The sequence below is a fragment of the Euprymna scolopes genome, chromosome 37 (genome assembly GCF_053919585.1).
Source record: "Euprymna scolopes isolate OS-2025 chromosome 37, ASM5391958v1, whole genome shotgun sequence".
Classification (NCBI taxonomy): Eukaryota; Metazoa; Mollusca; class Cephalopoda; order Sepiida; family Sepiolidae; genus Euprymna; species Euprymna scolopes.
Window position 1 is genome coordinate 78,379,908 of NC_136518.1, and position 27,868 is coordinate 78,407,775.

The 27,868-nt window shown below is 33.1% G+C and overlaps 1 protein-coding gene across 2 annotated transcripts in view; it reads left to right on the plus strand.

The window, feature by feature from the left end:
- The window catches only part of LOC145261239 (uncharacterized), a 54,170-nt gene that overhangs the window by 234 nt on the left and 26,068 nt on the right, over positions 1 to 27,868 (plus strand). The window contains exons 1-4 of one of the 2 annotated variants that reach the window (XM_080119615.1): positions 14,994 to 15,112; positions 18,646 to 18,697; positions 22,965 to 22,980; positions 24,127 to 24,332. In XM_080119615.1, the coding sequence (XP_079975741.1) occupies positions 18,647 to 18,697; positions 22,965 to 22,980; positions 24,127 to 24,332 (273 nt within the window). In that variant the 5' untranslated portion in view covers positions 14,994 to 15,112; position 18,646. Of the gene's footprint in view, positions 1 to 14,993; positions 15,113 to 18,645; positions 18,698 to 22,964; positions 22,981 to 24,126; positions 24,333 to 27,868 lie in introns of those variants that run through there. The other variant, XM_080119614.1, reaches the window with a different exon arrangement.

Here is a 27,868-nt window from a genome sequence, read left to right on the forward strand (position 1 = left end):
AGGTACAAAAGTGAAAAATATTGTCTCAGCCGTGAAGGACTGCTCCTCTAGGTGTGTCAGAAATTTCGTGAAAATAGTGAATACTTCCACCCCATCTTTCCAAGCTTATAACTCCTCGAAGAATGTAATTCAAGCCCTAATTTCTTTTTTTCAATTAAAGGAGCAAGGACCAAGGTGTCATTAAAAAAAAAAAAAAAAAAAAAGTGTTTTTTTTTTAAAAAAAGCTTTTAAACTTCGGACTTTACAGGTAAATTTCTAAAAACACTACTTTTTTGTTGTTTTAAATTTGACTATATTATTTATTGATCTTTTATCTTCAATTTGTGATATATAAAACTTTAGTGAGTAAATTAATTATTTACTGTTTTAGATTTGACTATATTATTTATTGATCTTTTATCTTCAATTTGTAATATATAAGACTTTAGTGAGTAAATTAATTATTTACTGTTTTAGATTTGACTATATTATTTATTGATCTTTATCTTCAATTTGTAATATATAAGACTTTAGTGAGTAAATTAATTATTTACTGTTTTAGATTTGACTATATTATTTATTGATCTTTTATCTTCAATTTGTGATATATAAGACTTTAGTGAGTAAATTAATTATTTACTGTTTTAGATTTGACTATATTATTTATTGATCTTTTATCTTCAATTTGTAATATATAAAACTTTAGTGAGTAAATTAATTATTTACTGTTTTAGATTTGACTATATTATTTATTGATCTTTTATCTTCAATTTGTAATATATAAAACTTTAGTGAGTAAATTAATTATTTACTGTTTTAGATTTGACTATATTATTTATTGATCTTTTATCTTCAATTTGTAATATATAAAACTTTAGTGAGTAAATTAATTATTTACTGTTTTAGATTTGACTATATTATTTATTGATCTTTTATCTTCAATTTGTAATATATAAAACTTTAGTGAGTAAATTAATTATTTACTGTTTTAGATTTGACTATATTATTTATTGATCTTTTATCTTCAATTTGTGATATATAAGACTTTAGTGAGTAAATTAATTATTTACTGTTTTAGATTTGACTATATTATTTATTGATCTTTTATCTTCAATTTGTGATATATAAGACTTTAGTGAGTAAATTAATTATTTACTGTTTTAGATTTGACTATATTATTTATTTATCTTTTATCTTCAATTTGTAATATATAAAACTTTAGTGAGTAAATTAATTATTTACTGTTTTAGATTTGACTATATTATTTATTGATCTTTTATCTTCAATTTGTAATATATAAGACTTTAGTGAGTAAATTAATTATTTACTGTTTTAGATTTGACTATATTATTTATTGATCTTTTATCTTCAATTTGTGATATATAAAACTTTAGTGAGTAAATTAATTATTTACTGTTTTAGATTTGACTATATTATTTATTGATCTTTTATCTTCAATTTGTGATATATAAGACTTTAGTGAGTAAATTAATTATTTACTGTTTTAGATTTGACTATATTATTTATTTATCTTTTATCTTCAATTTGTAATATATAAAACTTTAGTGAGTAAATTAATTATTTACTGTTTTAGATTTGACTATATTATTTATTGATCTTTTATCTTCAATTTGTGATATATAAAACTTTAGTGAGTAAATTAATTATTTACTGTTTTAGATTTGACTATATTATTTATTGATCTTTTATCTTCAATTTGTGATATATAAGACTTTAGTGAGTAAATTAATTATTTACTGTTTTAGATTTGACTATATTATTTATTGATCTTTTATCTTCAATTTGTAATATATAAAACTTTAGTGAGTAAATTAATTATTTACTGTTTTAGATTTGACTATATTATTTATTGATCTTTTATCTTCAATTTGTAATATATAAAACTTTAGTGAGTAAATTAATTATTTACTGTTTTAGATTTGACTATATTATTTATTGATCTTTTATCTTCAATTTGTGATATATAAGACTTTAGTGAGTAAATTAATTATTTACTGTTTTAGATTTGACTATATTATTTATTGATCTTTTATCTTCAATTTGTAATATATAAGACTTTAGTGAGTAAATTAATTATTTACTGTTTTAGATTTGACTATATTATTTATTGATCTTTTATCTTCAATTTGTGATATATAAAACTTTAGTGAGTAAATTAATTATTTACTGTTTTAGATTTGACTATATTATTTATTGATCTTTTATCTTCAATTTGTGATATATAAAACTTTAGTGAGTAAATTAATTATTTACTGTTTTAGATTTGACTATATTATTTATTGATCTTTTATCTTCAATTTGTAATATATAAAACTTTAGTGAGTAAATTAATTATTTACTGTTTTAGATTTGACTATATTATTTATTGATCTTTTATCTTCAATTTGTAATATATAAGACTTTAGTGAGTAAATTAATTATTTACTGTTTTAGATTTGACTATATTATTTATTGATCTTTTATCTTCAATTTGTAATATATAAAACTTTAGTGAGTAAATTAATTATTTACTGTTTTAGATTTGACTATATTATTTATTGATCTTTTATCTTCAATTTGTAATATATAAAACTTTAGTGAGTAAATTAATTATTTACTGTTTTAGATTTGACTATATTATTTATTGATCTTTTATCTTCAATTTGTGATATATAAGACTTTAGTGAGTAAATTAATTATTTACTGTTTTAGATTTGACTATATTATTTATTGATCTTTTATCTTCAATTTGTAATATATAAAACTTTAGTGAGTAAATTAATTATTTACTGTTTTAGATTTGACTATATTATTTATTGATCTTTTATCTTCAATTTGTGATATATAAAACTTTAGTGAGTAAATTAATTATTTACTGTTTTAGATTTGACTATATTATTTATTGATCTTTTATCTTCAATTTGTTATATATAAAACTTTAGTGAGTAAATTAATTATTTATTGTTTTAGATTTGACTATATTATTTATTGATCTTTTATCTTCAATTTGTAATATATAAAACTTTAGTGAGTAAATTAATTATTTACTGTTTTAGATTTGACTATATTATTTATTGATCTTTTATCTTCAATTTGTGATATATAAAACTTTAGTGAGTAAATTAATTATTTACTGTTTTAGATTTGACTATATTATTTATTGATCTTTTATCTTCAATTTGTAATATATAAAACTTTAGTGAGTAAATTAATTATTTACTGTTTTAGATTTGACTATATTATTTATTGATCTTTTATCTTCAATTTGTAATATATAAAACTTTAGTGAGTAAATTAATTATTTACTGTTTTAGATTTGACTATATTATTTATTGATCTTTTATCTTCAATTTGTAATATATAAAACTTTAGTGAGTAAATTAATTATTTACTGTTTTAGATTTGACTATATTATTTATTGATCTTTTATCTTCAATTTGTAATATATAAAACTTTAGTGAGTAAATTAATTATTTACTGTTTTAGATTTGACTATTTTATTTATTGATCTTTTATCTTCAATTTGTAATATATAAAACTTTAGTGAGTAAATTAATTATTTACTGTTTTAAATTTGACTATATTATTTATTGATCTTTTATCTTCAATTTGTAATATATAAAACTTTAGTGAGTAAATTAATTATTTACTGTTTTAAATTTGACTATATTATTTATTGATCTTTTATCTTCAATTTGTAATATATAAAACTTTAGTGAGTAAATTAATTATTTACTGTTTTAGATTTGACTATATTATTTATTGATCTTTTATCTTCAATTTGTAATATATAAAACTTTAGTGAGTAAATTAATTATTTACTGTTTTAAATTTGACTATATTATTTATTGATCTTTTATCTTCAATTTGTAATATATAAAACTTTAGTGAGTAAATTAATTATTTACTGTTTTAGATTTGACTATATTATTTATTGATCTTTTATCTTCAATTTGTAATATATAAAACTTTAGTGAGTAAATTAATTATTTACTGTTTTAGATTTGACTATATTATTTATTGATCTTTTATCTTCAATTTGTGATATATAATACTTTAGTGAGTAAATTAATTATTTACTGTTTTAGATTTGACTATATTATTTATTGATCTTTTATCTTCAATTTGTAATATATAAAACTTTAGTGAGTAAATTAATTATTTACTGTTTTAGATTTGACTATATTATTTATTGATCTTTTATCTTCAATTTGTGATATATAAAACTTTAGTGAGTAAATTAATTATTTACTGTTTTAGATTTGACTATATTATTTATTGATCTTTTATCTTCAATTTGTGATATATAAAACTTTAGTGAGTAAATTAATTATTTACTGTTTTAGATTTGACTATATTATTTATTGATCTTTTATCTTCAATTTGTGATATATAAAACTTTAGTGAGTAAATTAATTATTTACTGTTTTAGATTTGACTATATTATTTATTGATCTTTTATCTTCAATTTGTAATATATAAAACTTTAGTGAGTAAATTAATTATTTACTGTTTTAGATTTGACTATATTATTTATTGATCTTTTATCTTCAATTTGTAATATATAAAACTTTAGTGAGTAAATTAATTATTTACTGTTTTAGATTTGACTATATTATTTATTGATCTTTTATCTTCAATTTGTAATATATAAAACTTTAGTGAGTAAATTAATTATTTACTGTTTTAGATTTGACTATATTATTTATTGATCTTTTATCTTCAATTTGTGATATATAAAACTTTAGTGAGTAAATTAATTATTTACTGTTTTAGATTTGACTATATTATTTATTGATCTTTTATCTTCAATTTGTGATATATAAGACTTTGGTACATAAATTAATTATTTACTTTTTAATAGACATCTCAAAATGGGAGGCGTGAATTATTCGATCCCCCTGTCTTTCCAAGCTTATAACTCCTCGAAAAATGTAATTCAAGCCCTAATTTTTTTTCAATTAAAGGAGCAAGGACCAAGATTCCATTAAAAAAAAAAAAGAAAAAACAAATAACGTGGTTTAAAAAAAAAAGATTTTAAATTTCAAACTTTACAGGTAAAATTCTAAAAAACACTACTTGTTTTTGTTTTAAATTTGAATATATATTATTATTATTATGCAAGCCTCTTAGACCTTTTTCTCTCAACTTCCCCTGAGCTATGTTCATGTTCCGTTCATTCTCCTCTAGGATCCTTCGACCACTCCGTCGTATCAGTTAAGATAAAAACGAAATGTAAGAAGCCCCCAGACGTACCCCTCCACCGTACTGTATACCGATACTCTATGGCTGACTGGGATAGCTTCCGTACATTCATATCTGATTTACCTCTGCACTCCATGTTTAAAAAGGAAGTGTCCTCTATAGTATCAGATCTGACCGAATGGTTAATTGTAGGCATAGACCAATTCATACCATCTAAAAAATTCCAACAAAAACCTAACAGCCAGCCATGGTTCTCCCCAGAATGTGCTGCTGCTATCGCGCACAGAAATCACTTTTTCCATAGCTACCAACGTAATAGATGCACTGAGACTAAAGCTGCTTTCAGGTCTGCCAGCAGCCACTGTAAAAGAGTAATAAAAATGCAAGAGAGCTATATGCCCAGTCTGTTAAATCCAAGGTAGCTGATCAGCGGCTTGGATCCCACCAGTTTTGGCAAATAACAAATAGGATCCTGAACAGAAGTGTGCGTTCTATCCCAACCATTATCAATGGACTAGAGGTCATCTCGTCAGCGTCAGACAAGGCCAAACTATTTGCAAAGAACTTTGCAGCTAATTCTACCCAATGCGACGAAGGCCATCAATTCCCCATATTTCCTCCTATAACACAGAACATGCTAGGTAACATACAAATATCCGTGCATGAGGTCGCCAAGCTAATAAAGAACCTAGATTCCAGTAAAGCAACTGGCCCTGATGGCATCCCAATTATAGTGTTAAAAAAGCTACAACCAGAACTTGCTCCCATACTTACGAAACTATTTAAGCGCTGCCTTAAGGAGAAGTGCTTTCCGACTCCCTGGAAGACCTCATCAGTTTGCCCTGTATTTAAGAATTCAGGTGATAAGTCATCTCCCTCTCAGTACAGACCAATAAGTCTCCTGTGTGTTATGAGTAAGTTGCTGGAATCCATATTAAATAGAGAAATAGTCAACCACCTCAGCAGGAATAACCTTCTTAGAGACACACAATATGGTTTCTGCTCTGCAAGATCTACCGCAGATGTGCTGACGGTTATATACCACAGGATTAGTGAATCTCTTGACAAAGGCTTCCTTTCTAGGGCAATTGCTCTTGACATATCAAAGGCCTTCGACAAGGTATGGCATAAGGGTCTACTTCACAAGATTTCCAGCTACGGTATAACTGAAATGTTTTCTCAATCATTAAATCATTTCTCTCCGATAGGCTCATAAGAGTAGTGGTAGATGGACAAAAATCGGAGGCCTGCAATATAAATGCTGGAGTCCCTCAGGGGTCAATCTTGGGCCCAACTCTCTTCCTGATCTACATCAATGACCTCCCTAAACACATACTTAAATCATTCGTTGACATTATGCTGATGACACGACCATCTACGGCAACACATCAAAGGCTGTAAATGACAAAGTTCTCTCTGATTCTCTCGCCTCTGATCTCGAGCGCGTGGTTCAGTGGGGGAAGATGTGGCTGGTAACCTTTAATGCATCCAAAACCAAACTCCTATCCTTACATCATCAACGCTCTGATCCCCAGCTGGCATCCATTGTGATGGATGGCTCTCGTCTGGGTGAGGCCCCGTGTTTTGACAAGATTCTGGGTTTGACCTTTACTCCTGATCTGAAATGGAACACGTACATCAAGTCTGTTGCCAAGGTCGCTGGAAAGATGGTGGGATCCTTCTACCGCTCCAGAAGATATCTCACTACTGATGCAATTCTCTATCTATATAAAAGCCAAGTACGTCCAAGGATGGAATACTGTTGCCATATCTGGGCAGGAGCTGCTAAAAACAGCCTATCCTGCCTTGACAGAGTACAAAATAGACTTCGTGGCTTAGTGGGGGATGCCCTTTTCTCTACCCTGCAACCTCTCTCCCACAGAAGAGACGTTGCGAGCCTATCCTTGTTTTATCGTTATTTCCATGGCAGGTGCTCGTCTGAACTTCAATCTCTGGTCCCCCCTCGCCAATCTTTCACGAAAAACACCCGTCTAGCTGAATCCACTGTGAAAAATTTCCCCCACTCTATAGCTGTGCCTAAATCAAAACGCGGATTCCATGAACAAAGCTTCTTTCTTAGAACTGCACGACTGTGGAACTCTGTTCCGTCTGCCTGCTTCCCACCGGACTACAACTTGGATGTCTTCAAGTCCAATGTTAACAAATTCCTAATGAACCGCCCCCTTAAGTAAACACTTCATCAAATCTCCACACTAACGTAATGTACTTGCAATAACCCTTATCCCTGAGTGTCTTCCGGGCCTTGATAAGTGGTGATCACTGTGTAAAAAAAAAAAAAAAAAAAAAAAAACATTTATTGACGTTTTCTCTTCAATTTGTGAATCAATTAATTATTTACTTTTCGGTGAGTAAATTAAATATTTACTTTTTAATAGAAACTTGAAAATGGTGGGGGGGGGGGGCGTGAATTTAAGAAAAAACGTTTGTCTAAAATATTATATTCGGTTTATTGGAAAGAACATAAAATTTCACATTGACCCTGAAAATATCGTAAAAATAGAATCAATAGAAAAATTTTGATAGATTTTTAAAGTTTAAAAATTGAAAAATACTGAGTTCGTAAAATTCATTACTGTTTTTAAAAAAAAAAAAATATTTCTATTACTTTTAAAACAACTTTAATAGTTTATTTTGGAAGTATAATCCATAAAGAAAATAAATAACCCACTTTTAACAGGGAAATTACGAGATTTTTATATTTTATTCGCAGTTTCATGTTAGGGGGGGGGGTCAAAAATTCCTACAAAAATTCTGATACACCTACTGCTCCTCCACCGAAAGAGAATAAAAAATGGAAGTGCACTGCAGCAGCAGCATCTGAAGGACAGATACTACACTTTGATCTTGGCCACTTTTATTTTGATATATCGCTTATCCCATAACCCATTTAAAAAAATCGTTACTCATGCACTTATTGATTCGTGCTGAAATAATAACGTTATTTAAAAAGCCATTCTTAACATGGGGTGGAGGTGGGGTGTTTTGTACCTATTCTGTACTTTAACCGGATCAAGTAAAGATTAGATATCCCGTAGCACTAGGCGACAAAAATAAGTTTAGAAACACCTAACGGCAATGTCAAGGTCGAACAAACGGTGCCCCTTGAAGTGTTCGCTTATTTTTGTAGTTTGCTGCGGGGTATCTAATCCTTACTTGATCCCTTTAACCTTACAATTGAAAAAAAAAAAAAAAAAAAAACACACATATAATAAAACTTTAATTAAATTTGAGGCGGAGTTGTACAACCATCACCCCGATACGTAATTTCTATACTGAGAGGTTTTTTGAAATTTTTTCACTGGATTATTATTGATTGGACACTAATTGGTACTCCTTATGCGTTGAGTTCCATGGCGAGCAGCAGAATTATTTAATGGTCGCTCCCTTAGCCCTCTCCCACCCCTTAGTCATGTGCACATTACATTTTTTTTTATTTATTTACTTACGTTGCCTTTCGCACTTTTACAAACATTATTTACGTTGGCTTAACTCTTCATGAATTAAAAAAAAAAATAACTAAACCATTTATTGATAATTTGTCACTTGTACAAACATTTGTTTATTTATTTGCGTTGGCTTGATTCTTTTCATGTATATTGAAAAAAGGTTTGGTACTCCTTGGGCGTTGAGTTCTATGGCGACCAGTAGAAAAATTTAATGGTCGCTCCCTTAGTCCTCCCATCCCAGTCAGTCAAGGCTAACGTATGTGCACGTAACATTTTTTTATTTACTTATGTTGCCGTAGTAACTAAACGATTATTTGTCACTTTTACAAACATTTATTTATTTATTTTGAAAAAAAATGTTTTACTCTTTAAGTCTTTATGAATATTAAATATTCTGGCATAAAGCTCGAGACAATAGTCTCTAACCCCCTTTCACAACAAAAGGAACTGACTTCCCTATACACCGCTTTTGGTTACTATGGGAACAGTTAATTTTTGTGATGATTCGATTTTTAATGATAACCACATTTTATTATTTTAAATATTAATATTTATTTTAATAATAAACACATTTTATTTTATTTTAAACAATATACAGGACATTTTGAAAGTAAAACAATATTTGTTTAATAGTAATAATTTGGAGTATGCTGAAAACGAATATCACATTTAAATTTGTCACAAAAAAGTAGTTTTCGGGATATTAATCAATGTAGTTCTTTATGTTATAAGTGGTGGGCATTCCTATACGCGCAAGCACGAGCATGTTTTTGACGCCCACGCCCCACCCCCACCACTGATAACATAAAGAACTACATTGATTAATATCCCAAAAACTACTTTTTTTGTGACAAATTTAAATGCGCTTGCTTGCATGTATAGAACAGGCCACCACCACCACCGATAACAAAGAATTACATTGCTTAATATGAATACTGAGAATACTCCAAAAAACACAGGTCTGAGCTGCCTGCACGTATAACATCATCAACAATTTTCTCATGAGTGCAGCTGCAGCAGTGCAGCACTGCAGCAGTGCTGCACTGCCGCAGTGCTGCACTGCTGCAGTGCTGCACTGCTGCACTCATGAGCGCGTACGATTTTCGATTAATTAGCGGCAAGGTACTAATAATTTGTGCGGGTTTCCAGATCGAATAATAATTAAAAAAAAAAAAAAAATCAACAATAATAATAAAAAAAATCAACAATAATAAAAAACAAAATAGATTTTATTGGTTTATTCCTCGAATCACAAAAATTAATAAATATGTGATTATATTGTTTATACTTTAAAAAAAAATCCTGTATATTGTAGGCTACAATAAATGTTTGAAGCCAAATCTTTCAGCAAAAAAGGCCAAATTCAAAGACAAAACCACATTTATTTAGATAAAAAAAGGCCAAAAAAGTCAAATTTTAACTTTTTCTTTAATAATTACTATTAAACAAATATTGTTTTACTTTTAAAATGTCCTGTATATTGTTTAAAATAATAAAATGTGTTTATTATTAAAAATCGAATCATCACAAAAATTAACTGTTCCCATAGTAACCAAAAGCGGTGTATAGGGAAATTAGTTCCTTTTGTTGTGAAAGGGGGTTAGAGACTATTGTCTCGAGCTTTATGCCGGAATACCAAAGAAAAAAGTTACTAAACATTTATTAATAATTTCTCACTTTTACAAACATTTGTTTTTAAATTTCATTTAAATGACGACTTTTATTGACAAATAAATCTACTTCTCTGCAACGAACACTGAAAACTTTTTTTTTTTTTTGGTAAATATGAAGAATTACTCCACCCTCGAAAATTCCTTTAAAATGACCACTTTTATAAGTTTTCGGTGTCATTGAAAACGAAAATAACATTTAAAATTACGACAAACGAGTAGTTTCTAAGATACGAAGAAATGTTAGATTTTAAAAAGTGGGGGATCACTTTTCTATATTAATTTAACGTAAAATGAGCACCCACTTTGTGGCCACGATCTTTTTTCCGGGGGAGGGGGGTGCTTTCTTTCCACCCTCGGAAAATCCTTTAAAATTACCACTAACGTTTAAAATTCCAAGAAACAAGTAGTTTCCAAGATATGAAGAAATGCACTCACTTTATGGTCACCTTTTTTTTTCTTTTTTTTTTTTTGAGGCGGGTGGGGGGGGGCTGCCAGTTTGTTTTTCGTTCTTTTTTTGGTGGGGGATATTCAATCATAGAACTTGTATAGTTTTTTAACAGGTGCTTATGCAGTTTAATTAACCGTTTTAACGTAAGTAACGTGCCGACATTAACCGAGCAGAAGAACTGTTTAATATTTTACAAAAATTCTGTTTACATTTGGTGGGAGGAGCAGGGGGTGTTGTGGCGCGACTCCAAAAGCCTATAAGAGTGGTAATTTTAAAGGAATTTTCGAGGGTGGAGTAATTCTTCATATTTACCTTTTTTTTTAATAGTATTTGCGGATGGGTATGCTGACAACAAATATCAGTTAAATTTTGCAAATATTTTTCCTCTCCTCTCCCCCTCAAAAATGGTGTCTATTCCGAAATCCGTTGTTAACATGGGGAGGTTGAGAGTGTTTATTCTGAAAGCCGTTCTTAACAGTCAAGTTTAAAGCTTCCTTTCTAGAACCGCCCACCTGTGGAACTCTGTACTGTGAGCCTGCTATCCAGCAGACTACAACATGATCATCTTCAAGTTTAATGCAAACAAGTTTTTGTTGAGCTGTCCCCTTTCCACCACTACTGATCACTATACTTTTGTCACACTGATCACCTTATACTAATTAATCCTTATCCTAGAATGTTATTCAGATCGTTATTTTCATGGAAAGTGCCCGTCTGAGCTCCAATCTATGCCCCCCCATTGCCAAACTTTCACGAAAAACACTCGTCTAGCTGAAACCACTATCAATAATTTCCCCCACTCTTTATCTGTGCCTAAACCTAAACGTAAATTCCATGAACAAAGCTTCTTTCTTAGAACTGCATGCCTGTGGAACTCTGTTCCGTTTTCCTGCTTTCCAACTGACTACAATATGATCATTTTCAAGTCCAACGTAAACAAGTTCTTGATGAGCCGTTCCCCTTAAGTAATCCAATTTACCAAATGTCCACTACTAACTATTACTACGACATTTTCCCATTGTCTACTGTACACTCATTAACCCTTATGCTCGAGTGCCCCCGGCCTTGATAAGTGGTGATCTCTTTGTAAAAAAAAAGTATGTTTCCCAAGAGTTATCATCTTCAAGTCCAACATAAACAAATTCTTGATGAGTCGTTCCCCTTAAGTAATCCAATTTACCAAATTCCCACTACTAACGATTGCTATGACATTTTCCCATTGACTACCGTACACTCATTAACCTTTAAGTGGTGACTCCCTTGTAAAAAAAAAAAAAAAAAAAAAAAAAAAAATCTCATTTATAAACTGCATCAATATCAAATCGGAGATTTTCAAAATGTGTCCCCACAGAAAAAAAATCTTCTGGCTAAATGGGCGAACAACAGAAATACGCAATACACAGAGAATAAAAATAAATAAAAAAAAAATAAAAATAAAAAAAAGAATCATCAGACTACCATTAACTAGACCAGATGTTCTCAACCAGGCGTAAATTTACTCACAGGGAGTAAAAAATTATATAGTCAGGGGTAAATAATCAAAGTATCTGATAATTTTAAAATAATTATTTATTTTCAGATTTTGTCACATCTAAGAAACCTACATACCTGTGCATTCATATGTCTGAGGTTTTAAACTATTCAATATTCTTGTATTAAATTATTCAATATTCTTGTATTAAACTATTCGATATTCTTGTATTACTGCTTGTTGTGTAGCAGGTACATATTGGACACATATGTAACGGGGACTCATAACAGAATGATAATGGCATTTATATACTGAGAGAGACATTTATGAGAGAGAGAGAGAGAGAGAGAGAGAGAGAGAGAGAGAGAGAGAGAGAGAGAGATATTAGAGGGGAGATACATTACTGAAGTGTGAAGGAGGGGGACACGTTATTTGGAAGGGGGTTATACAAAGTTCGATAGACAACACACATTTACCTTTTGGTTGTAATGACGACACGAAGACAGACAGTTACAAAATATGAATGGTGATTTTTATTCATCAGCCAGCCGATTGATGATGTCAGGATATTCAAGCCTTTTCGACTACATGGTCTCCCTCCCCCCTTCGCCTCTAAGGGGATCAGCTCCACTGAGTCACTGTCTGACTCTCGTCTGTGACTGTCTGTGATTCTCTGATCTTCATTTCTCATCCTAACTTCGAACCCCATCTCAATATATCGATAATCTCCTTTGTTTGTGATGTCAGAGGTGTACTGGTAACCAACGTGACTAAATTTTCACGTGTATTTTACATGTGTCTGTCCAAACACACTTTTGGCGAACAAAGAATTCACAATTTTAATTGTTCAATATCTAACCTATTTTTAATCATTATCTATAAACTCGCATTGTCCATTCTTTTAACTGACATATTTAATATCCAGTTATGGACAATCACTCTTTTTCTGACATAAATAATATTTAGTCATTTCTAAAAGAATTAACGATCGACTGCATTCCTATGATTTCAATTTATCCATTATCTTTAACACTTGCCTACAGGGTTCGATTCTAGCCTTTTCCTAATATCATTTTCACTTATCTAGTCTGCCTTCTTACTTACACGAGAAGGGGACAGTCCTTATGTAAAATGTTCCCCTTAACTACAAGAGTCGTTCCAAAAGTAATGCCTCCTATTTTTTATTCTTCCCAAATATATAAGAGGAGATTGTAAATTGTATTTTTATGATGAAAGAACTTATGCATTTGAAAGTTTCATCTCTGATGCAGATATTGAAACTCTAAAAAAGCGATCCCTGTCATCAACGTGCACCAGAAGCTGGATTCCGTATATCCATACTTGGATTATATGTCCAAAATGGCCTTGATTTTGTTGGTGTGGATTGTGTGGAGAAGCCTCAGTGAATCAGGATTCTCAAGTTTAGTAGCAATAAAGACAAAGGCCAGAAACTGACTAAAAGCCAATAATGATATGAGAATAGTATTGTCAGAAACAACTCCTCCCATAAAAAAATAAACTGATTAACTCAATGAATCAGCAGTGTTCACCCTGATAATTCTTCTGGTGTTTCTGTTGATTATTTTTGTAATACAACTTTATAATCTTCTATTTAGAAAAGGTTTGGTTTTCTTTATTTTTACGATACAAATTTATAAAACTATTTTCATACAAAACCTAAACAATAAAAAGGTTCTTTTTGACCTTGCTCTTTCTGTCTCTTTATGATGGCTATGATTTTTTTTTATATGGGATTAGGGAGTAAATAGAAAAATACATAAAGCCGAGGGGTCAATGGTGAAGGAAAGGCTGAGAATGGCTGAACTAGACTATCACACACTCTGAGATATGGAGATATACATCACTAATTAAATAATTTATATACACACTACACAAACCTATCCATCTACATCTAGTATCACCAATATAATCACAATTCCACTGTACATTTCCACTAATCAACTTCAAAAGCATACTACACCCCAATACCCCCACAACTAAATATATAAAAAAAATAAGCAAATAAAACCAAATAACATTATATGAATAAAAAAAACAAACAAATATAACTGTACAATAGTAATTGTCTGTATTTTTGAGATGAGGTGTTTTCATTGATTGAGATTGTCGGACTGACTTCCTCATCTTGGTTGTTATAGTCACAACGTTTCGGCCGTTTTGCCCTCCGGCCTTCATCAGGTGTTTTGTATCGAACTGGGGAACCGTTGTTAGAAGTCCTAGTAACATATGGCCGAGTGGTCCTAGACGTTGTATCAAAGTTTACATTTACCCAAAGGTGCTGAGTTCAATCCTGAACGAAGGCAGTGAAAAGTAACATGCAAAACAGAGAATCAGCAACTATGTCCCAGAGCCTAGCTGGAGTCCGAACACGGTACCCCCGTAATAATAAAGGGTTGGGTTCGAGACTCTCAACAAATGGTTCCCCAGTTCGATACAAAACACCTGATGAAGGCCGGAGGGCAAAACGGCCGAAACGTTGTGGCTATAACAACCAAGATGAGGAAGTCAGTCCGACAATCTCAATCAATAACTGTACAAGTATACATAGAATCAGCCAGCCCCACCCACTACATTAGTATAATCCTGAATTTCACACCCAATAATTTTATGTTTAAACAAGAATAAACACACCCACAGACTACATTCCTACTCGGAAAATAAACATTTGCATAATTACAACCATTTTTAAATAGCTATTTGCGCACATTAGATAAACCTAAAAGTAACTATTTGAACTACAACCACTGTAAGGTTGTCGTTCTGTCTAACAGACCCAAAGGTTGTATGTAGAGACCGTTGCATAGGAAAATGAGAAGTTTGACACAATTTTTCTTAATGAAGGAAAAAGGTATTTATTTCGTTTATTTCACGCACCCAACATAACTAGCTGACAGAATAGGGCATCAGGCAAACTTATCCCATAAAACTCATTACCACAGTGACAATTTTCACAAAGTTTGACTCTCGGAAGGGATAGTAGGAAAAAGAAGACTTGTGCATTTGTGGAATGTAACTTGCGAATCACCATGAGTCATTTTCTTTTTCTTCTCTCTTCCCCTTTTCTTTTTTAGATCTTAGTCCTTATATATGCATTCGTTGCGCCACACTTTCAAATACTATGTTGCACTACTATAACTGCTGCTACTACAACTACAACGACAACTACTTCTACTGCTGCTACTACTATTATCATTACTACTACTACTACTACTACTGCACGGTTTGACGTCTTCTGTTCCCACACCTTTCTTATGTTCTCACTGGCTTTGATGGCTGCTCTACAGGCATTATGATCATTGACTCGGTGATGTCACTGTCAAGCTGTATGGCATAAAGTGAGGGCAAACTCTGAACCCTACATAACAATCTCTCTCGCCTGGCCATTACTCGGATGATTCATGCTGTGAGGTGTAGAAAATCGCTTTTCTCGGTGAAGGAGGTAAAAAGAATTAAAAATTCCTGTCGAATGTATGCTGAAATAAAGCCTTGATTTTATAAACCCAAAACTGGCGTTTTAATAAAAGCAACACAACCGTTCAAAAGATTAAATCTTGACATTAAAGGACCGCTACCAAGCAAAACAAGAAACCGATATATATTAACTGTTGTCGACGAATATTCACGGTTTCCTTTTGCCTTCCCTTGTTTAGACATACCGGCTACTACAATTATACAATGCCTCTGTTCATTAGTCGCTGTCTTTGGAGTCCCTGCCTACATACATTCAGACCGACGGGCTTCTTTCATGTCAAAGCAGCTTTGACAATTTTTACAGGAATGAGGAGTAAGCCAGACAACTCCCTATAACCCTAAAGGTAACAACCAATGTGAAAGACATGACTGCATTATTTGGAAGACAGTTCAATTGGCCGCATCAAAGTATGGATATTTGATAATTGGGAAAATCTCCTTCCTGTCGCATTATATGCCATACAATTTCTATTGTGTACCGCCACGAATGCTCCTGACATGACATCTAATGACACTGTCTCTGTTAGGGCTCCATCAGACACTTTGGATGGGCCAACACCTAAATCTCTGACAGATAAAGGACTAGCACCAGAAAAACGTGTTCATCCAGGGACTGACTCTGAAGCAGAATGATCTGCTTTTCTGAGAAGGAAACATTTTGGAGCAAGGTATTTTAGGACCCACAGACAGGCTTGCACTGAAGAGCCGAACTGTTTGAGTACTCCGACCCTGAATCATGGACTGCCAAACCAGTCACTGTGAGCTTGTAGGGAGCCTGGGCATTTAAGGGACTTTCTCTTTATTAAATAAAGGCTGTTTTTTGCTTACACTGACTGCTATAATGTTTACACAAATTCTTTTTAATAAAAAAAAGCAATAAAGCTTTGGCTCTTAAGACCTTATTAGCTATAAATTATAGAATTTAAAAGAACAGCTTTGAATTTGGTGCAGTATTCAAATAGATTTAAAATTAATATTATTTTAACTGGAAAGAACAATGAAAATATAAATACTCTAGGGCAATGACTGGCGAGGACAGCTAGTATACAATTATTCTAATAATATCTTACTAAAGTAAACATTTTTCCTTCTTCATTAATGTGTAATAAAAGAATTAAAATATCTAGATCAATTAGATCTTAAGGTCCCTAGAACTAAACAAGCACAAAAGCGACAAATTCAAGTTTACACCAGTTTCTTCTGCTTGGTCTGCACACACTGTCAACAAATAAATAATAAACTTTGTCGTCTAAAATGTTACCAAAGGCAAGAGAAGTTACTCTTCTGTGATTAAACGCCTTAAAAATTGATACACACCTGTTTTTGTGCTGCCTGTAGAGTTGTGCAGACAAAAAGAACCAAGAAAAAAAAATGGTCAACTTTTCTCTTTTGATGCTTCTGATATTGTTACCTAAATATGCAAATGAGATGCTTCCGATTTGAAATGAAAAGCCTGATTTTTCAGAGACTGGGTTGGTTTTGTATTTGGATATTAGAGTAACAAGTTTTGTCAGCAGTGCGTCGTGTTTTGGAGTTGAGCAGTGAATTCTGACAGCAGTGTATCTAATTAAACACAGGAAATTTTTACTTGGAAGTGCAGCATAGTTAACAATTCATTAGAGCAAGAGTAGAACATTTGATAGTTTTAACCACACTTGAGCTGTTTTAGTTTTCGTCACAACGTTCATTTTTAATATAGAGAAAAATTTATTTGAAGAAAAAAGGTGGGGGATATTATTTTTTAGTGAGGTTTTTTATTAGCCCCTGGACCCACCCACCCCTTTTTTCTTAAAATCAATAATTCATATAAAGGTTGGAACGATAAAGTTGTCGCCCTAAAGAAAACAACACTACAGCTTTATTTTAAAACTTTTATTAAAAAATAATTCAAGTAACTTGATTATGTAATAAAGCTGACATCTATTCACCTTAGCTGCCTTTAGCCCCAATCACCACTTCAATATGGGTCCGGAACTGGGAGCATGCCTTTTCCACAAGCACCGGTGGAAACTGAGTGAATACTCGGATGGCGGCAATCAGGCTGCTTTGGTGTTGTGGGAGGTCATGTTGGTGATTTTCTCAATGTATAACCAAACGAAGTAGTCCAGCAGGTTCAGGTCGGGGGAGGAGGGGAGCCAGTGAGAGAAGGGTACAAAATCGTAGCACTGAATCTGAAGCCAAGCCTGGGTCTCTTTGAACTTGTGGGCTGGTGCCGAGTCCTGCTGCTACACCCAGGTTCTGCCAGTGGCCACCTGATTGCACCAGGGGATCACCACACTCTTCAGCACATCCAGGTACACTTTGGTGTTGACTTTCAAGCCGACTTCGACGATGTGAGGTGGCAGTATGTGGCACTTGAAACCAGACCATAACCATGGCTGGAAACTTTGTTTTCATCACCCTGGGTACATCCCTGTTATTCGTGACAATCCAACAATGCATTTTGAGGGTGCTGGCAATGGTCCTGTTATAACTTGTATCGGTAGAGAGGATGAGTTGTAGAGTAGTACATCTTCGATCTCACTTATTAAACATTGTCACTTTCAAACATGATAGAAAGCTCCTATCACTCTTGGGATTCGTACACAACTGACCAACTAGTAGATAGTTTGCAACAAAAAAAGAAAACCGGTTTTTCATCAAACGGAAATGGAATCATGCCGTCTTTTCTAGAGTGAAAATTTCATCGTTTCACCCTGTATTATAAATCAACATTTTGACAAAAAAAATAACCTAGGTTTATTATTCATTTTTTTTTTTTTTTACAGTGTGCAGATCAACCGGAAAGAAACCAGTGTAGATGATCAATTTTATTTGAGCTTATTTCTGGTGTCCATAAAACCTATTTTTGTATTTCATTTGTTTTATTCATTTTTATTTGTTTAATCAAAACCTTTTTATCTTTTACAGAATGAAGTCCATTTTACTACTGGCATTTTTCCTTACTCTTATTTCAACAACGGTAAAACTATTTTTATATCAACACTTCTTGGATATGTGCATTCATTTATTTGTGGACTGTTATCCTCATCTTCATTGTTGTTGTTGTTTCACCACGTTTCGACCAACTCATCCTCTGGCCTTCTTCAGGTGGTTAACCACGGCGGGGCCCGTGGTGCAATGGATAGAGGTGTTGAGTCTCTACGGTTCCAGGTTAGCATTGTCTGAAGATAGCGGCTTCAATCCTACCCAAAGCCGGCCAGAGGATTAGTTGGCGAAAACATCTGAGACAGCAACAACTATGGAAGGCAGTAATTACTAGGGATGCAGTTACGAGACTCAGCATTCCTATCTTATTGCGGTTAACCACCTGAAGAAGGCCGGAGGATGAGTTGGCTAAAACGTTGTGAAACAACAACTATGAAAATGAGAATAACTGTCCGCAAAAAAATCAATACACAAATCATGAAACCTTATCTCAAAGGGATCTGAAAAACAAAAATTAAACGGTATATAGTACTTCTTGAATATATTGTATGTAAGGCATTATCTATATATCTATAAAAGTGAGAATGCGTGTGTGTGTGTGTGTGTGTGAGTACATTCTCAACCTATATACTCAATGAATTTTTGATCTACAGACTTGAAATTTGGTATATATATATATATATATATATATATATATATATATATATATATATATATATATATATATATTTTAATTCAATTTTCACCCCAAACAAGGCAAGTGCCACTTTGGAGTAGGGGGCTACTATCGGGGACATAATTTGCGGGGGCATTATGAAAGGAGATGAGTAGAAAGATGTTTGTTGAACTTCTGCATAACAGTACAGTTGGGGTAGCAGAATTCCGGAAGGGAGTTCCAAAGACTTGCAGTTCTGGCGAAGAAACTATTGGAGTAAAAGGCTTTCTTACACCTAGGGATCTCTACTGTAAAAGGGTGGGACTTAGTTGCTTGTTGGGTTTGTCGGGGGTAGTCACGTCGAGGAGGTACAAGCGCTTGCAGTTCGTCAGAGCATTCACCATTAAAGTATTTGTAGAACAGGGAGAGAGATGCAACATTTTGTCGATGGGACAGAGGCTGAAGCCTAGATGACAGTTCAGGACCTATCAAGTTGGCGACTCTCTTTTGAACCCTGTCCAGGAGTGAAAGACAAGCAGCAGATGCACCAGCCTAAATGTGACAACAGTACTCCATACATGGGCGAATGGTGGCCTTATAGAGGTACAGGATACTTTCAGGCATAAGTAATTTTCTAGCACGGTAGAGAGAGCCCACCTTCTTTGCAGCAATCTTGGCAATGCTCTCAATGTATATATTCCAGTTTATGTTCCCTGTAAACGTTAGGCTGAGGAGTTTAAAGGAAGTACTTACTGGCAGTGTGTTCTTGGCCATTGTTATTGGTGGTAGGAAAAGTTTCTTGTAGTTATTGAAGGAAACAAGTTTAGTCTTAGCAGCATTGAATGTGATCATCCATTTTTGTCCCCATTCCACTACAAATTGGAGGTCATCCTCTAGTGTTTCTGCCATTTCCTTAGATATGTGATCATTTGTTTTCCCCTCATGCCTGTTATAGAGGATGGGGCTATCGGCAAATATACCCATCTCTGAAACAATTTTATCAGGGAGGTCATTTATAAATATCAGCAATAATAAAGGTCCAAGGATAGACCCCTGGGATACTCCCGCATTTATATCATATTGTTTGAATGTATGACTGTCGAGGACAACTTGGATTTTTCTCTTACTTAAGAAGGATTTAGTTAGATTATGTATTCTTCCACTGATACCATATGATCTAATTTTCCTTAGAAGACCATCATACCATATCCTGTCAAAAGCCTTAGATATATCAAGGGCTAGCGCTATACCCTCCCCTGTTTTGTCTAGTGAACAGTATATACGTTCAGAGACTACAGTTAAGATATCTGCTGTTGAACGGGCTTGGTATATAGAGAATTCAGACATGTGGAAAACGTTTTATTTGTTTTCATCAGAAAAAAAGGGCTGCTAAGCAATCCAAATTGGAAAATTGGTACATAGGAGTCATCAGATTTTCAATTGTTTTCTAACTGTTTCACAACTACGCATACACGAATCGTTCACATTATGTTAATATAAGTAGGTTTGCAAACACATTTTAAAGATTGCGTCAAGCTGGGCTAATGGTTATCGCACTTGACTCACTGTCTTTAGGTTTTGGTTTCAATCTCGTTTTGAGTACATTTTTTTACTTACAAGAAGTGAACTGTTTAGAAAAAACTTAATACTTGCATGCCCATGTTTCATTTTTTTTTTTTTTAAGGAATTTAACATTATATTTAATAACGGGAAATGCAGAGTACATCTAATATATTATATACTTCACTAAAAGCAGGTATTTATATCTGCATTTCTTGAATATGTTATATGCAAGGCAATGCCTATAAAAAGCCTTGCAACCATGTAACATGAATTTGTTATCTATTAAACAGAATCAGATTTTTTATTCATGCTTTTCGAATCAGTTATAAGCACAATGAAATATGAAGAAGACCTGGTAAGCATTCAATATGAACATTTATAATATAAATCTCACCTGTCTGTTTAAATGTATGCATATATGTATGTATGTATGTATGTATGTATGTATGTATGTATGTATATATGTATGTATGTATGTATGTATGTATGTATGTATGTATGTATGTCTGCCTAAAACTTTCGACAGAGGTGATGAATTTTCACGAAATTAGTATCGTTTTGAAGCTGCCCCTTTGGATGACAAATATCGAAAAATTGGCTAAAAAGATTAATTCCTCCACCCTCGACTGGGCACTTTTCTACAGGAAGGGGTACCATTTTCGCCAATATTTTCAAAAGTCATCCCCTCTTTTCTATTGACTAGCTTTAATTTAAACTTTTGTTACTTCCGGTTTAGCGATGGATGCAACAGCAAAGACGTCACATTTTTTTTTCACATTCTTTTCCTCCTTCGCAGTATGGGTTCGAGCCTGCCTACTACCACTTTTTTTGTTGTTTTTTTTTTTTTTTTTTTTTTTGCTCAACATACACTTCCAAACACCCAGGTAACCGGCCTAATGTTACATAGTAAACAAAATAGGATTTTATATTCACATTTCCTTAATATATTATAAGCAAGGTGTTACGACTTCAGCCTGAATATGTTATAAGCAAGGTGTTACGACTTCAGCCTGAATATGTTATAAGCAAGGTGTTACGACTTCAGCCTGAATATGTTATAAGCAAGGTGTTACGACTTCAGCCTGAATATGTTATAAGCAAGGTGTTACGACTTCAGCCTGAATATGTTATAAGCAAGGTGTTACGCCTTCAGCCTGAATATATTACAAGCAAGGTGTTTGTCATATCAAAGAGCCTACTGTTGATTTTATATGTCTTGCCTTACTGCTTGTGTGCTGATAATGGCTTGAATTTAAGTTTAAAATGAAAAAGTCAAGAATCATGTTGCAATTATGCTTTAAACAGAAACATTCATTTTGAACACGCCCCTGTCATATCAAAGAACCTGTTGTTGATTTTATATGTTGGGTCTTTCAGTTTGTTTGGTAATAAAACTTCTCAAATGCACTTTTGATGTTAGGCTGTGTAAGGTGTTAATTTTGGGCAAAATTGCCTGTTCCTTCTTTCATTGGATTATTTTGATTATTAATTATCGATACTTATCGAAGACATTCTGACATAAAATCTACCTAAGAACACTGCCAGGCACGTAAAGTATCTCAGGTATCATTAATCCTGACATTTAATCGTTCAACATTGAATTTCTTGAGTTAGCCTATTTTCCGGGACAATGCTGGGACACGGGTCAGCTAGTACATGTAGTAGTAACATTATATCTGGATTTTAATGTTCTCTTGTTATGTGATTACTCTTGCAACAAGATACGGCATAATCATGTTGATACACAGGTTCTCGTCAGATTACTGAAGTTAAGCAACATTGAGCCTGGCTAGTACCAGATAGGTGACCATTTGGGAATTCTGGGCGCTGTCTGTGCTTTCCGCTTACCTTGGCATTTGTTTCCAGTCGTCTTGAACCTCCACTTGCCACTGGTATTCAACAATGTCGACTCAGGGGAGATGTGGTTGAGATTGCGCAACCCTTGCCACAAAAATTTTACGTGCAGGCACCCTTACAGTGGGTATCCATAGTCTGTCAAGACTGAAGGAAGCCTTTTTCCTGCAACAATTTGTGGATTTTTTTATTTCGTTCAATTAATACTTATTTTATTTTCTTTCTGCAGATGCCGGAGAGGAAAGGTGAGTTCAATTCATTTTACACCCCGTAACATTTCAATAACTGAAAATTAAATTAACAACTGATTTACATATGGTTTTTTCACTCAAATGCATACTCGCTGCACTTCCTAACCACTGATAGCCATAGCTAATGATACATTACCTGAAAGGACTTCGTTCAAACTCCTCTGCGTAATGTTCACAGGGAACATGAATTGGAACAAATACATTGAAGGTATTGCAAAGCGTGTTGCAACAAAGGTGGGCTCTCTCTACCACATTAGAAAGTTACTTTTGCCTGAGAGCATCGTGTTCCTCTATAATGCCTCTATTCGCCAATGTATGGAGTATTGTTGTCATATTTGGGCTAATGCATTTAAAGAGATTCCAAAGGACATCTTATTAACACTTCATGGGTTGACCAATCGCCATACCATGTTCTTACTGGATGTCTGTGACCAAAATTATTGGTTATTTTACTGAGTATTCTTGTTTTCCTGTAAACTTTTATTTCCTTTAAAATCTCTTTTATCTAATTGCGCAAACCAACAAAATATCTATATATTTCTTTTGCTAATGTTTTTTCCTCTGAGAAGAAGAGCCTACCTTTGAAACTCCATGGAATAAGGAATCTTTTCACATTTATCTTGTATTCCTTATTTTGAATAAAATATTGTAAATATCTCGTAATTCTACAATATCGTGACGTCTTCCCTCGTAATGCCAGTAATATTGTTTTGTATGCTATCGATTTCTCCTGACGAGATGATAGCCGAAAGAGCTCCCGAGAAATTCCTGTATATTTTATTTAAATCTTTATATAAATTTTGTACCTCCAAACATATATATATATATATATATATATATATATATATATATATATATATATATATATATATATATATATATCAGTTTTAAAAACTAGTTTCTTCTGTAGAAAGCAACCATTTATTAAGTCGCCTGACGAGGACTTTTAGTTTCAACTGAACATTTGTCTGAAACATTAGCATGGCTAGTATTTCAACCATGTAATTTTTTTTTTTCTATTAATAAAAATATATCTTGCTTTTCTTTTATTGATCTTAATAACTTCATTGAAGTCATTAGTTATCACTCTTGAATACCTAATATAATTATTTTACGTTTTTTTGTTTTGTTGTTTTGTAGGTAAGGCAACATCTCCAAACCCTGGAGAACTCACCTTCTCACTTACAATATCTGAGGATGATAATATCATTGATATATTTTCATTAGACGTTGAGAATCCTTGCAGCTTTTCTCTGGGCAATTTCACATTAACAAGCCAACAACCAAAGACCTACTCAATTTTAATAACAGCTTATGATGAATCAAAGAAACCGTGTGGAACTAAGGTAAGTTAGCCGTGTTTTTCATCGTTTGAAAATACCGTGGATAACTTAACCAAACCAAAACAAATAAAAAGAAAAAAAAATAAAATAAAATAAACGAACACACCAACTACAAGAATTTTTATATTTTCAAAAATTATCGATTAGAGGAACGTATCGGTTTTTCGGTTGAATACAATGAGGATGGGATGGAAAGTGATGAGGGAGAAGAATGTAGAAAATATAATTGGACATTTATTTCTGGTTCAAGTCTGAAGGGTTTCTTATTAACTCAACCCTATGTTATAATTTAAGGAGAGTAGATAGAAGATCTTGGGTTTACTTTTGAATGTAACGTAACTCTTGCTTCTCTTATTTAGTCCTTTAGTCCTCACATTCTTGGAGCGATGTTTCTGGCAAAGAAGAATTGCTGGCTCAAAATTTATTCAATCTAACACATCACTGGCAAGTTTTTTACCTTGAAGTAGTTGGAGGTTTTTTGTGTTGTTTTTTTTGCTCCTTATATCAAGTGGCTTTGTGCTTTGTCTGGAATAATTTCCATAAAAAAAAGTGGTCACCTTAACACATTGCATGCCATGAGAGGCCATCCCTATAACAGGTGTAGAGATTTAACATTTGGGGTCTTATACCAAAGGTAAGATTTCGAATCAGTCAGCAGAAATATTTTTTTAGCTGCCAACACTTAACTCTCAAAAATGAAAAGGAAATTAAGTTAGAAAGGGAAAAATAGAAAGAGAAAAAAACAATAGCTCCAGTTACTGACGCTTGTTGATGATAACGTTGGTACACATATTTTGTTTTTTTGTTGATTATTGTTTTTCTGTATCGTTTGAATTATATACTGATCTGAACTATTGACACTGCTTTTAAATACATACTTTTGAAATTCAAACCACGGCTTGCATCCTTTGTCACAGCAGTGAGTGTTTTCTTCCACTCTCTTCTCTAGTCATTAATTCCTTCTGATTGAGGATATATCAGACCATTGAGTGACCCTATTGCATTTTTATGCCAAGGAGATTTGGGAAGTGTAGCAGTGTGCATGGGCATGTATGAGAAAATCAGCAGCAGCCAAAGGATAGCTGGTTTGTGAAATATTAGCAGCAGCAGCCGTTAAAGTATGTATACAAAGAAAAGAAAAATACTCCACATGGTCAAAAAAGAAGCAAAGTGCATGCCAGGCAAGATGGACAAGTGAAAGTCGGGTGAGAAAGCACTGGCGTGGAGTGGCAGCGACAGAGACTTTTAAAAAATACACACGTGTGTGTGAAGAGACTTTGAAAATATAATGAAATGCTTTGTTTTGGAAAAACCACGAATAAATACATTTCATTTGCGCTTTAAAAAAATGCCGAGTCAGATTTTTCTTTCTTTCTTTTTTTATTTGATTTTATTTTGCGGCGGTACCAGACAGCGTGTGGGTCCAAGTAGTCTGAACTGTAACGACACAATTAAAAAGTAACAACTACGTTACAGAACCAATAGAACATTTCTTTCTTCTTTTTTTTTTTTTTTTTTTTTACTTGTAACATTGCGCAGCTAACTATCTGTTTGCGATCATGGCCCCATCACTCAGTGGAAATCCGATTCAAAGCCAGAACAGCTATGATGAAGCCCTCTTCCCTAAAACAAAAAAAAAATACTTATGATTATCTGGTGCATTATCGTATGTGAGTCACGTAAATTACTGACTATGGATAAGCAAATATAAGGGCTTGTCAAATCAAGTAGTATTATATTCATTGCTCCAAGAAAACTTCATTCTGAAAGAGGATATGGGCGTCGTTTTGGGGGTCACCAATTGTAAAATTTCCATTTTTTTGTATTGTTGTTAGGTACGGTCAGAGACGTCGGAGGGTTACCAATTACGGCAAGGGGAGGTTCCCTAGTAAGGGAGTCACCATCTTGGGTAATTATCAGTTTGGGGGGTTACATTTTGGAGTTTTGCTTTGGGCTGTTTATAATATGAGAAAGACGAGAGACATATTACACAAAAAGAACAAAACAAAACAAATAAAGAGACATATTTTATATATGTTTAGGAATAGAGGATTACAGCCGTAACAGGTATATTCTACTGGAATATACTAAAGAATATTAAGAGTTCTTGTAGAGTAAGGGAGAGTCTGTTCCGATGTCGACAGTTTTAGTGCCATGTGTCGCATGGTTCTGAAATATCGTATCAAAACTTTACCGCGCGATTATATGAATTATATTTTCTTAATTAAAATTTATTAAAGAGAGTGTTTGTTGCTTTTTATATTATTAGAAAGAAATTGAATCAATGTTTAAATGTGTGTGTGTGTGTGTTTGAGGGAAAAGAGAGAGAGAAATGTCAGCCTTTTTATTTACTTTGTCACGTGCTCAACTCGCCTGACACATGACATATGATTGGGAAAATTGGGATGTAAGCCACACGCTTGTGCCAATCAGCTTTGACTTGTAAATGAAAGATATTTAACTAGTAAACCCATGAAACATCTGTTGGTTCAGCCACAGGGATCCTTCAGATTTATTTCAGCCAGCAAAGTAAATATTCTACATCATTAAACCGACATTCTATCCATTTCATTAACCCTTATCTTTGAGTGGCTTTTGGCCTTGATACTTAGTAACTCAGTAGCATGTTACAATTTTTTGTTGAACGCCGACTTGATTCTGTTGTTGGCATTCTTGCAAAGAGAGATTATGTCGGAGGTTTTGCAACATCCCTAAGTGAAAGTGGTACAATAAAAATCAACTGGATTTCAGGAAATCCGTAATCAAAACTTCTCTGCTCAATTAAATAAATTATAATTCATTGAAAGTTATTGATAATAATCGATGTTCATTTGATGTTTCAGTGTAAGAAGTTTCATTAAATAGGTTTAATTTTGATTGAGCAGACGAGAACTTCTCTGCTCAATTAAATAAATTATAATTCATTGAAAGTTATTGATAAGAATCGATGTTCATTTGATGTTTCAGTGTAAGAAGTTTCATTAAATAGGTTTGGTTTTGATTGAGCAGACGAGAACGGGGGGATTCAAACATTCAATGTGTGTGTGTGTGTGTGTGTGTGTGTGTGTGTGTGTGTGTGTGTGTGTGTGTGTGTGTGTGTGTGATGCTGCGTAAGTGTGAGCATGCATAAGTTGACATGCCAGCCGGCACAAAGCCCAATGGATGCATGCTGATGATAGCGATCTGTGGATTTTGGCTCAACTCGTTTATTGAAGAAAAATCTCTCCCTTTTAAACGACTGAAGTGGCTCCCCGAAAAGGCCATTTTGAATAAATTCAGAAAGTTCTCTGATTGGTCCAAGATATAATTATCTGTTTTTAACCAGACGATGTGCATGCAAACGAGTTTACGCATTTCGATTTTGAACGGTGAGGTGTAAACATCGACTGCTATAAAGACTCAGAATGATCCCTTCTGTTTTTAGCGCAGACAGCTATATGCAAATGCATGCAAAATGACGTCACTGGTAAAGAAAAAAGACTGTAAAAAGGAGAAAGAGGACGATCACGTGAGATAGCGGCATGGAGAACATTCTAGAT